Source organism: Macaca nemestrina, chromosome 16 (assembly GCF_043159975.1).
Source record: "Macaca nemestrina isolate mMacNem1 chromosome 16, mMacNem.hap1, whole genome shotgun sequence".
Taxonomy (NCBI): domain Eukaryota; kingdom Metazoa; phylum Chordata; class Mammalia; order Primates; family Cercopithecidae; genus Macaca; species Macaca nemestrina.
In genome coordinates this window covers 94,365,198-94,377,250 of record NC_092140.1, presented here as the reverse complement: position 1 = coordinate 94,377,250, position 12,053 = coordinate 94,365,198, and the positions used below count along the sequence as shown (strand labels likewise).

Below are 12,053 nucleotides of genomic sequence, written 5' to 3'. Positions count from 1 at the left end.
GGTTCACGCCATTCTCCTGCCTCAGCCTCCCGAGTAGCTGGTACTACAGGCGCCCGCCACCACGCCCGGCTAATTTTTTTGTGTTTTTAGTAGAGACGGAGTTTCACTGTGTTAACCAGGATGGTCTCGATCTGCTGACCTCGTGATTTGCCCGTCTCGGCCTCCCAAAGTGCTGGGATTACAGGCGTGAGCCACCGCACCTGGTCCATATGTTCAATTCTTTTTTGTACTCCTAGCCTTTCCCAAAGTCCTTCTAATGTCTAAAAAGTGCATTTTCATTCACGAGGGCAGAGAACCCAGAGGAAGAGACCTTCATGGCCTAAGGATATGTTAGTCTTTCCAGAAAGTGTGCAACTATTCTAACCATAGGAAACCCCATTCTCCAAATTACAACGTTTATGTTGTGTTTTGTCATCCCCTGAAGTCCCAAAACTAGCTTACGCCAGAGCAAAGCCTATGGGTAAGGGGACAGTCTTCAACATAGGCAGCTGATTGGTTTTAAAAGACAGTCTGGGAATGGTGTAATACCACTATACCATCGAATGAGGAATGGATACAGAAACTGTGGTATATACATACAATGGGATATTATTCAGCCTTAACAAGAAAGGAAATCCTGCCACATGCAACAATACAGATGAACTTTGAAGACATTATGCTAAGTGAAGTAAACCAGTCACACAAGGACAAATATTGCATGATTCCACTTATTTTTTTATTATACTTTTTTTTCCTTTTTTTATTATTATACTTTAAGTTGTAGGGTACATGTGCACAACCTGCAGGTTTGTTACATATGTATCCATGTGCCGTGTTGGTGTGCTGCACCCATTAACTCGTCATTTACATTAGGTATATCTCCTAATGCTATCCCTCCCCACTCCCCCCACCCCACGACAGGCCCCGGTGTATTATACTTGAAGTTCTAGGGTACATGTGCACAACGTGCAGGTTTGTTACATAGGTATAATGTGCCATGGTGGTTTGCCGCACCCATCAACTCGTCATTTACATTAGGTATTTCTCCTAATGCTATCCCTCCCCCAGCCCCCCAACCCTGACAGGCCCCGGTGTGTGATGTTCCCCACCCTGTGTCCATGTGTTCTCATTGTTCAGCTCCCGCCTGTGAGTGAGAACATGCAGTGTTTGGTTTTCTGTCCTTGTGATAGTTTGGTTAGAATGACAGTTTCCAGCTTCATCATGTCCCTGCAAAGGACATGAACTCATCCTTTTTTATGGCTGAATAGTATTCCATGGTGTATATGTGCTACATTTTCTTAATCCAGTCTATCACTGATGACATTTGGGTTGGTTCCAAGTCTTTGCTATTGTGAATAATGCCGCAATAAACATACGTTTGCATGTGTCCTTATAGTAGCATGATTTATAATCCTTTGGGTATATACAATCATGGGATTGCTGGGTCAAATGGTATTTCTAGTTCTAGATCCTTGAGGAATCGCTACACTGTCTTCCACAATGGTTGAACTAATTTACACTCCCACCAACAGTGTAAAAGCATTCCTATTTCTCCACATCCTCTCCAGCATCTCTTGTTTCCTGACTTTTGAATGATCGCTATTCTAACAGGCGTGAGCTGGTATCTCATTGTGGTTTTGATTTGCATTTCTGTGATGACCAGTGATGATGAGCATTTTTTGGTATGTCTGTTGGCATCATAAATGTCTTCTTTTGAGATGTGTCTGTTCATATCTTTTGCCCACTTTTTGATGGGGTTGTTTTTTTATTGTAAATTTGTTTAAGTTCTCTGTGGATTCTGGATATTAGCCCTTTGTCAGATGGGTAGATTGCAAAAATTTTCTCCCATTCTGGAGCTTGCCTGTTCACTCTGATGATAGTTTCTTTTACTGTGCAGAAGCTCTTTAGTTTAATTAGATGTCATTTGTCTATTTTGGCTTTTGTTGCCATTGCTTTGGTGTTTTAGTCATGAAATCTTTGCCCATGCCTATGTCCTGAACGGTATTGCCTAGGTTTTCTTCTAGGGTTTTTATGGTGTTAGGTCTTACATTTAAGTCTTTAATCCATCTTGAATTAATTTTTGTATAAGGCATAAGGAAGGGATCCAGTTTCAGCTTTCTACATATGGCTAGCCAGTTTTCCCAGCACCACTTATTAAATAGGGAATCCTTTCCCCATTGCTTGTTTTTGTCAGGTTTGTCAAAGATCAGTTGGTTGTAGATGCGTGGTGTTATTTCTGAGGGCTCTGTTCTGTTCCATTGGTCTATATATCTGTTTTGGTACCAGTACCATGCTGTTTTGGTTACTGTAGCCTTGTAGTAGAGTTTGAAGTTAGGTAACATGATGCCTCCAGCTTTGTTCTTTTTGCTTAGGATTATCTTGGCTATGCGGGCTCTTTTTTGGTTCCATATGAAATTTAAAGTAGTTTTTCCAATTCTGTGAAGAAAGTCATTGGTAGCTTGATGGGGATGGCATTGAATCTATGAATTACCTTGGGCAGTACGGCCATTTTCACGATATAATTCTTCCTATCCATGAGCATGGAATGTTCTTCCATTTGTTTCTGTCCTCTTTTATTTCATTGAGCAGTGGTTTGTGGTTCTCCTTGAAGAGGTCCTTCACATCCCTTATAAGTTGGATTCCTAGGTATTTTATTCTCTTTGTGGCAGTTGTGACTGGGATTTCACTCATGATTTGGCTCTCTGTCTGTTATTGGTGTATAGGAATGCTTGTGATTTTTGCACATTGATTTTGTATTCTGAGACTTTGCTGAAGTTGCTTATCAGCTTAAGGAGATTTGGGGCTGAGATGATGGGATTTTCTAAATATACGAGCGTGACTCCACATATATGCAGTATCTAAAATGGGTAGGTTAATGGAACCCAAACATAGAATGGTGGTTGCCTGGGGCAGGGGGACAGGAAAATTGGGTGTTGCTAATCGATGGTTATAAAGTTTTAGTTAAGCAAAATGTATAAGCTCTAATGATCTGCTATACAATTGTACGCATAGCCTAACAATAATATACACTTTAAAATGTGGTAAGAGAGTAGATCTTCTGTTAACAAAACAAAATAAAAATTATTTTTTAAAAACAAAAATATATTTAAAAAATAAAAGACAGGGCGATATGGGAAGCTCACAAGATAACGTCGTCACATTCATGGGTCAGGTCCTGAGTTGACCACTCCGTAACCTTAGACAAGTCACTTAACCTCTCTGAACCTGCATGGTCTTACCTGTAAAAGGGAGATTAGCCTTCTAGGATTATTTTAAGAATTAAAGATACTAATTCATCTAGAGATATCATGTAGATTCTGAAACGTGAAGGAACACAACGTGAGAACTGCAGGAGAACTAAAGTGTATGTAAAAGGAGCAATGTATGCAATCCATAAAAATGGGAGGTATATTTCACGTTATCAGAATTTTATGGAAGTTAAACAGAAATTAATTTTGCCTGCCTTTGGATATACTTTTCTTCCAAGGCAAAAATTGTTTTTCGGTATTTTTTTTACATGATATTCTTTTGTTGGCCCACTTTAAAATAAGTAATTATTTAAGAATCATCGATCACTTTGTTAAGCAATCTTTGTGTGTTGCTGAAACTAATTGTTTTTTCTTGTCTCAACATTTTCTATTTCTTAATATTCTTCAGAAGAAAATAATTCTTTCTGTTATGTTTGGTTGTTTTCTTTTTTTTTTATCCTAATTTACTTTACATGACTTTCGGGGTTTCTGGCCATTTGAGTATTTGCAGTACCTTTTTACATGCCATTTCTTAAGTTCCCTCATACTTGCTTTAATGGACAATTTGTTACTGCTCTATACACATTGTGACATGTTCGCAAAGAAGCTGCGTCATACTTGGTTTATGTTTTATGAAATGTTCCTGTACTGCCAGTAAACAAATTAAGTCTTAGGAGAAAAGGCATTTGAGAGGGAAAGTGTGGTCCTAAAGAAAGATCCCAGCTCTTGGTTACTAACAGGGTTTGCCTTCAGAACCCGAGAAATGAATGAAGTATTGAGAACCGGCAGAAAGAATAATTTATGTACAACTATGAACAAAGAAATCTCATTATTTACTCCTTTGTTGAAAGATAAGGTTACATCAGTCTCTATAAAGTTAAGTTGTTTAATCAGATCACCTTTCTAGGAAGAGTACTACTTTGAATATTTGGTTACTACATATAATCCCAGGAGCAATGAAAAGAAAAAGGAAGCCATTTTTTATTTCAAATACTCTGGGTAAAATTCCAGTAATGGGAGCATCAGTAAAAGCAATGCGTGTTTTGAAAAATTAGCTCTGTGCTTATCTGTCTTTGCAAGCTGGTGAAAAAGCAGGCCAAACATCTCTGCTTCCTGAGGAGTGGAGTACTTTTTGGAGGAAGATGGGGAAGCAGTGTGCTCATTGAGCATTTTCGTTCATGCCCTTCACAGGCTGGTTAAAAGTCTCATCTCCATGGTAACTGACACACAGATATGGGGCAGGTCAAATGCATGGATCAGGAAAGCAGATCCTGCCCAAGCCATGTGTGCCTGGATTTTCTTAGACACCAAGAATACACATAGCATTCGTTCCTTCCTGCAGCAGCCCTAGACTGTAGCACCTGAATGCCTGTAGATAGAGAAGAGCAGGTCCCTCTAGCCACTTACTCTGTTTAATTTTTCCTTGTTCTTTTAGAATTTATTGCAATCTGACCGTGTGGTATTTGTGTGTATGTGCGCACCTGTGTGTGTGTGTATACACATGAAATGCTGATTATGTTACCCCTCCTCAGTACAACATAAGCTCCATTAAGGCAGGAACCATCGCTTTGTTCACCAATATCTTCCCGTGCCTGGAACAGTGCCTGAAGCCTAGGCACTCATTAAATAAGTATTGGTTGAGATGAATGAGTGAGTCAATGAACAACAGTTTCTAATGAAAGATGGTATTACTTCTCTGAAAATCTGATTGAGAAAACCAGTTGCTTTCCTGTAACATCTATGCCAGTTAGCCTCTGGGGCTCTTACATGACACTCGTTTCCTTTCAGTGTTATAATAAAAATGTAGCTGAACTATGAGCTGTGGAGGTGTTTGTATTGGTGCTACAGTTAGGAGGGTAGTCTGCCCTGGAAATGTTGGTAACTTAGGGAAATTGTACTGAAGATGTAAACCGACTAAGAGCAGCCAGCCTAAAAATTAAGCTATAAGTCAGTGAAATTGGGGGAAAAATAGTCATGTTCAAAAGATCATCACATGCAGCCGGAAACAGATTTAATAAACGGAAAACGAATGGGCCTCACAACTATAAAATAGACTTCTCATAATTTAAGGAACGGACCCTGCTTAATATAAAAGATAGAGACCCAGTGAACACAAGAAAACACTTCTGAAGCCATCCAACAAAACCAATTAGGAACAGAATTTGGAATAAAAATAATAAAGGAACATTAACAAAACCCATTTAAGACAAAAGAAGGCAATGGAGAAAAAAATTAGAACGTGTTAAAACCAAGATTAAAATGTAAATGAGAAAATACAAAGAGAAGGCAAATTTCAAATGGATTCAATAATTAGAAAACTAATTAATATGTGAGAGTGATGCTCTTCTTCTCCACTCCACACCAGCCCCCACCACAGGAGCACTGGTGTGAATGACTTTTTAGAGAAATTGAGCTGTTATATGAAGATAGACAGATAGGATGAAGGAAAGGAGAATAAAGGCTGATAGAGTTGGACCTAAAAAATTCATCACATGGATGCCACTGAACCGTACACTTAAAACAGACTAAGATGGTAAATAGTGTCTACTTTACCACAATTAAAAATAAATAAAAACAGATTTTTAAAAATTCATTATATGCAAGAAATTTTAGTGGGGTTTTTTTAATACAACAAATTAAGCAACAGGAACAATTGTTTCTTCAACAAGTATTTGGATGGGAAAGATGTGACAAAGATTCTGTCAGGATCTTTTCACTGGGAGAGATCCCTGTTTCCAGAGACCCGGCGTGAAGAGAAGGCTGAGCCTCAGGGCAGCTGGATGGCACTGGCTGGCAGGGCCCAGACCAAGCCAGGTGGAGGAAACCATACTGACCTGGACCCTGAAAGGTAGGAGGATTTGCTTGCAGGACTGGATAAAAAGCAAGGAAAGCACCCTAGGTAGAAAGGAGTTGATTCAGTCACTGCCTGCATTTGCAAACCTGGAAAATGGGACCTCAGTGTGGCTAGTACCGAATCCATGTTTTATTTTGTTTTTTTTTCAATCAAAAATAAATTTCAATTAAAAATCAGACCTATGAAGGAATAGATTTAATTCTTGAGAGCTCAATTCTTAGAGGCAGCAGATTTTTCCCTTTTATACACCAAAAGTTTTTTAGTTTTATCTTTTTGAAATGGAAACCTTTGGAAATTGATATTAGTCTTTTTCCCACCTTTTCTACCTTTCTGTGAGACTTATGGTCCTCATAATGAACATAAACTGTAACACCAATCGAAGCCCTCAAGCCGATGAGACTGTCATATTCAGCCAACTGCATTTTTAAGTTCTGGCGACTTTCTAAATTATGCGATTTTGTTTCTCCTTTTGCTACTAACATTTCTACCCATAGAAATTACATCCCCTCCCTTATAATTTTCTGCTTCCAGACTGTTGTGAATTTAGAAACTAGACAATTGATCTTACTTACGTATAGATTAAGGGCAAGCACGTGCTGTGAGAGGGCCTGATGCTTTTCTTTCTTTCTTTTTTTTTTTTTTTTTTTTTGAGACGGAGTCTCGCTCTGTCGCCCAGGCTGGAGTGCAGTGGCCAGATCTCAGCTCACTGCAAGCTCCGCCTCCCGGGTTCCCGCCATTCTCCTGCCTCAGCCTCCCGAGTAGCTGGGACCACAGGCGCCGCCACCTCGCCCGGCTAATTTTTTGTGTTTTTAGTAGAGACGGGGTTTCGCCATGTTAGCCAGGATGGTCTCGATCTCCTGACCTTGTGATCCGCCCGTCTCGGCCTCCCAAAGTGCTGGGATTACAGGCTTGAGCCACCGCGCCCGGCCGATGCTTTTCTTTCTAATGATAATGCTCTAATATTTACACCAGTGTGGACTTTGTGACTCAAGTTTGACTTCCAGGGAACGTGCATTTGCTGTTCTGTACTATACTGTCACCAAATAACCCAGGTATTGAAAGGTGCCATGTCCTAATGTTTACTTTTGAAATTATCCTGAGGCTAGGATTTACCATGAATTAATTAGGGTAGGATGAAGAGAGGTTTCTGAAACTTGGAAGTGGACCTAGTTTAAGTACACTTACCCCATTATCTTTCCTGAATCTCCAGCTGCCTAGGTTGTTCTGTGTTTGAATCTCAGACTGATGAGTGACACCCCGCTTTGAATCATTTTCTGCTCTGGTACAGAGCTCTGCTGGGCTGGGATAGTTCCAGCTCAATAAGGCTGTTCATACAGTTTTATCTTTTTGAATATCACCTCTGTATTCACAAAGATGTCTGGCTTTGAAGTACAGGTGAATAATATTTTTTATGATAGCAGCGAATTGACGCTTTAGCCGTTTAAATGGAGGATTTGTCTGAGAGGTTTTCTGGTGTCTACATTTCAGCTCTGTAGTTCAAAATGCAGCCTTGCAGGACTGTCAGAGGTCCTCTCATGAAAATTTCACTCTCATGAAAATGTGTGCACTCTAGTTAAGACTTTCAGGCCCCAGAGTCATGCAATTAAGGATCTTGTCTTGCAATAACTGTGTATATTACATCAACCCCATTATTGCTGCATCTGGAAATGGATCAAATCCTGTGGAAACCAAAAGAGAATAAAAAGTCATACTCCAAATAGACATTTTAGGTTTATATCCCAGTCTCTGGTTCTGTGGCACGATGCCTTTGATACCTGAGGAAGATGTCTTGAGACATTATGTCCTTCTCTAAGCTGGTGTTGGGGAGGTGTCCTACTTCCACAAGGTGCCTGCGCTGGGGGAGTAGGAGGTGAAGCAGAGGAGTGGCCAGGACTTCATTTTCATCATTTGATTTTCAATATGCCCCTTTGGAATCAATAGTGCCTTTTAGTGCACTGCTTGCCTTACCATTTAATTTAAAGTCGTTAAATTAAACTACTATCTATCACAACTATTGCATCCTTTCTTAAAAGACTCTGACATATCGCATCTCCTCATGTAGTTCCTATCCCAGGAATCCCTTTCAGACCTGCAGAAATAAAGTCAGGTGACATTTTTAGTTAGTTATTTAAGGAGATTTATTGAGTATTATCTGTGCAAAGAACTTCGGATGACATCTGGAAGTCTACAGTCTTATTAGGGAACTTTTAGGGGATATTGCTAGAAGAGTATATGGTTTAATTACAGGACCGACCCTAGACAAAACCTTGTCTCCAATCAATAGTTACTTTACTTGGCAGCAGTCTTTTGAGTCTTTCATAGGTAATGTAGGATATGCACAACAAAGCAAAACACCGAACAGTTTGGGTTAAATGTTCAACTCTTGTAAAGGAAACTGGCCTAATGAGGACTGGCCTAGTGGAGGTAGGTGTTATGGAGATGAGACTAGAAGTGGCTCTGAATGAAGAGGAGGAAGAGATGGGCAGAAAAGAACAGAAAGGAGCTGCAGAAGAGAAAGAAGGAAGAATAAATGGCCAGTGTGCTCACAGGCCAGTAAGAGCATCAGCAGGACTTGAGTGAGGGTGTGGAGGCAAACTACTAAAGGCTCTCAAAACCAGGCCAGGGTGCTGAGGCTGGATAATATAATTGAGAGCTATTGAAAGTTTTGAGCAGAGACATGTTATGATTAAAGCCATGCAAAAGAAAGATTAGTTCGATATGGAAAACAGATGAAATAATGTCCACAAAGAAGCTATTAAAATCATCTAGCCATAGGCCTCCAAGGGCCTGGATAGGATGTGGCCAGTGGGAATGGAGAGGAAACGAGATAATATGCAAGACATTTTATTATGTTTTTGTCACTTGCGAGGCCGTATTCTTACAGTTTAGTGGTAGCTGAGATCTGGAAAGACTGTTCAGATGTAAGGGGCTCCTCAACTATTATGTCAGGTTAAATGAATTACAGAGGAAGGGTAGGAAAGGTGAGGGAGAGCCGTCTGTGTAACACTGGGGACATGTTCGTAATTTAATAAAATAAACAAAATGTTATACTGCTTCCTCAGAATTTGGCTTGACACAGAAAGGAGGCAAGAGAAGCCTTACATTTATTTGTAGTTATGAAAAGAGTATCCAACTTTCATGGAGAACTTTCTTCTGCCTTTAATATTGATGACACCACCATTCTCTTGATATCCAATCCAGTGTCCAAACTGGAAACTCACTTTTTACTTGACTCTTTCCCTTAATCTCCATATCCAGTTACCCAGAACTAAATACTTATGTTTAACTGTATACTTCCTGTTCTCAGCATTCCCAATGCCTCTATCCTAAGCCCTCTTGCTCTTACGTTTCTTTCTTTGGATATTAATAACTGACCATCTTACAAGGGCTTGTATGGGAGGGGTGGTAGAATTTAACATATCAAAGTACTGTAAAAAGTAGAGACTTGAAACTGCATTTATGAATTAAAAAAAAAGATTAGAGACTATCTCATTAAAACAGTGTCTGACTCTGTTGCATTCTGAACAGAGGCCACTCATCAAGAGCTTTAAGAGCTGCCTCTGTTGAAGATACAGTACTCGTGGGGAACCTACATATTTTATAAAGGAAGCACAGAGGTGTCCCAACTTGAGCCGAAGGATGGTGAGAGTGAAAAGTTAAACCCACACCTTGGACGGCAAACAGGGCACTGCCTGAGCCTTGTATCTTTCAAGAGGTGCATCCCTTTCTAGAGCAAGAACCAGCTTGGCTTCTGAAAATTGATTCTTGGAGATTTCTGGAAGGAATTACCCCAGAGTCTTTTCCATTATTAGAACGAAGCATGGAAGACAGACAGCTCTTGACCATGAGGAAAACCTGGACAAGAAATCACTTTTTTTCCCATATACGTTTTTCTACCCGTTTTCTAAATGGGACTGCTGTTTCCCTAGAACAAAAAATAAGCCAAAAACATCTTAAGTATTGTAAGATTGGTCAGCTATAGTACGAGCTTCCAATATAATTTACCTACAGCAATGTAGTGACTAGAATTTTGAGATGACCAAATATGGTATAACACAAACATAGTATAATGAAAATAATAAAATTCTGACACCATTTCCAAAGAATAAGACCAGGTTATAACATTAAGTGTGACTTTCTTGATACGATTCATATCCTGATATTTATGGTTTAACACAGTCCATCTGAATATTTATGACATTATTTTCAGCCAGTAAGGATGCCCATTCTGTTTTTCAGCTTCTCCCGTTGGTAACGGTTACATCAAGCCTCCGGTTCCACCTGCTTCTGGCACGCACAGGGAGAAAGGGCCGCCAACCATGTTACCCATCAATGTGGACCCAGACAGCAAACCAGGAGAATATGTCCTCAAAAGTTTATTTGTCAACTTCACCACTCAGGCCGAACGCAAGATTCGTATCATTATGGCAGAGCCCCTGGTGAGTACATGCCGTGGAACCTTCCTCTTTGAAAATTCACCTGTATGCTGTTATACTAGATTTAAACACTCTAACAAAAGATGGATTGCTTTTCTTCTAGTTTGTAAAGGTTCTTTAATATCATAGGTAATGTGTTAAAGATAATAGTTAGGTTCCCTGATCTAAGAGAAACAATTTTGAGTGTCAAGGATTTTAAAACAATCTTCAGCAAATACTATTCAGTAGCATGCTTCACTGCTGCATTTGGGACTAATAAGCATAATTTAACAAGAGGAAGTATCAAAGAAGTATCAATCATAGAAAAATTGTGTTCAGAGTCTCTGTGATATATATATGTGTATATATATATCATACACATATTTTATATATATGGCAAAATCTTTTGTCCAGTTTTTAAAGTAGATGACAAGAAAAATCATTTTGTTCAAGTGGCTGTGTGGACTTCGAGTTTGAGAAGTTAAGGGCTTGGTACCATATTGTCAGAGGAAGTGTTTTGATGAGTCGTTCAGAAACACCATTTCCATTTCTAAAACGTGAAAGACAATACATTCTTTTTTTTTTTTTTTTTTTTTTTTTTTTTTTTTTTTAAGACGGAGTCTCGCTCTGCCACCCAGGCTGGAGTGCAGTGGCCGGATCTCAGCTCACTGCAAGCCCCGCCTCCCGGGTTCACGCCATTCTCCTGCCTCAGCCTCCCAAGTAGCTGGGACTACAGGCACCCGCCACCTCGCCCGGCTAGTTTTTTGTATTTTTTAGTAGAGACGGGGTTTCACCGTGTCAGCCAGGATGGTCTCGATCTCCTGACCTCGTGATCCGCCCGTCTCAGCCTCCCAAAGTGCTGGGATTACAGGCTTGAGCCACCGCGCCCGGCCGACAATACATTCTTGACTGACTTACCTTTAGTTCCCTCGTTAGACACATGATGCCCTTGGATGTCAGTGTCTTTGGTTGCAGATGCTTCTGCTAGCAAATAAGGCAGGCATGAGTCCGCCTTACGTTAATTGCTCTAACAGGGCTCTAAAGAGCGCTGAATCACTCCAAAGGACAGTCAGAAAGGAAGGAAGTGCAATTGGTAGATTCAGATTACCTGTTTTCTAACCTTGGCAGGGCCACACACAATAAAATAAAAGGAAAAGAATTCAGAGTGATGCAGCTGTTTCTGGGAAGTGTGACTTTGTACCTCCTATGAGGTTACTGGGGTAATAAGAAGATAATCAGAGGTTTGCTTTGCAGAATTATAACTTAAAATAATTAAATACAGTATTCTTAAGCCTGCAATACATGTCTCTGAAAATATGTAACAGATGATGCCCATCATCTGTTAAAAATGACCTTTACAAGAATTACAACATAGGGTTTGGGAATCAGAATTCATAAACGTTTGTTAAGTGTGTTTACCTGAAAGTTACAAACTTTGCTCAATAAAATTTTTATTAGATCAGTGGATGTTAAATTTATCCATTCTGTTCATAAAATTCTCTTCATTTATTGAATTTCCATAATTATGGGAAATGTTTCTTGCTTTTACAGTTTAAA

General features: G+C 39.7%; 1 protein-coding gene across 3 annotated transcripts in view; it reads left to right on the top strand.

The window, feature by feature from the left end:
• LOC105485988 (FRY microtubule binding protein) overlaps nt 1-12,053 on the top strand; it is a 268,427-nt gene that overhangs the window by 37,535 nt on the left and 218,839 nt on the right. For all 3 annotated transcript variants that reach the window (XM_011748629.3, XM_071081656.1, XM_071081657.1), the window contains exon 2: nt 10,321-10,520. In XM_011748629.3, coding sequence (XP_011746931.1) covers nt 10,321-10,520 — 200 coding nt within the window. The remainder of the gene's footprint in view (nt 1-10,320; nt 10,521-12,053) is intronic.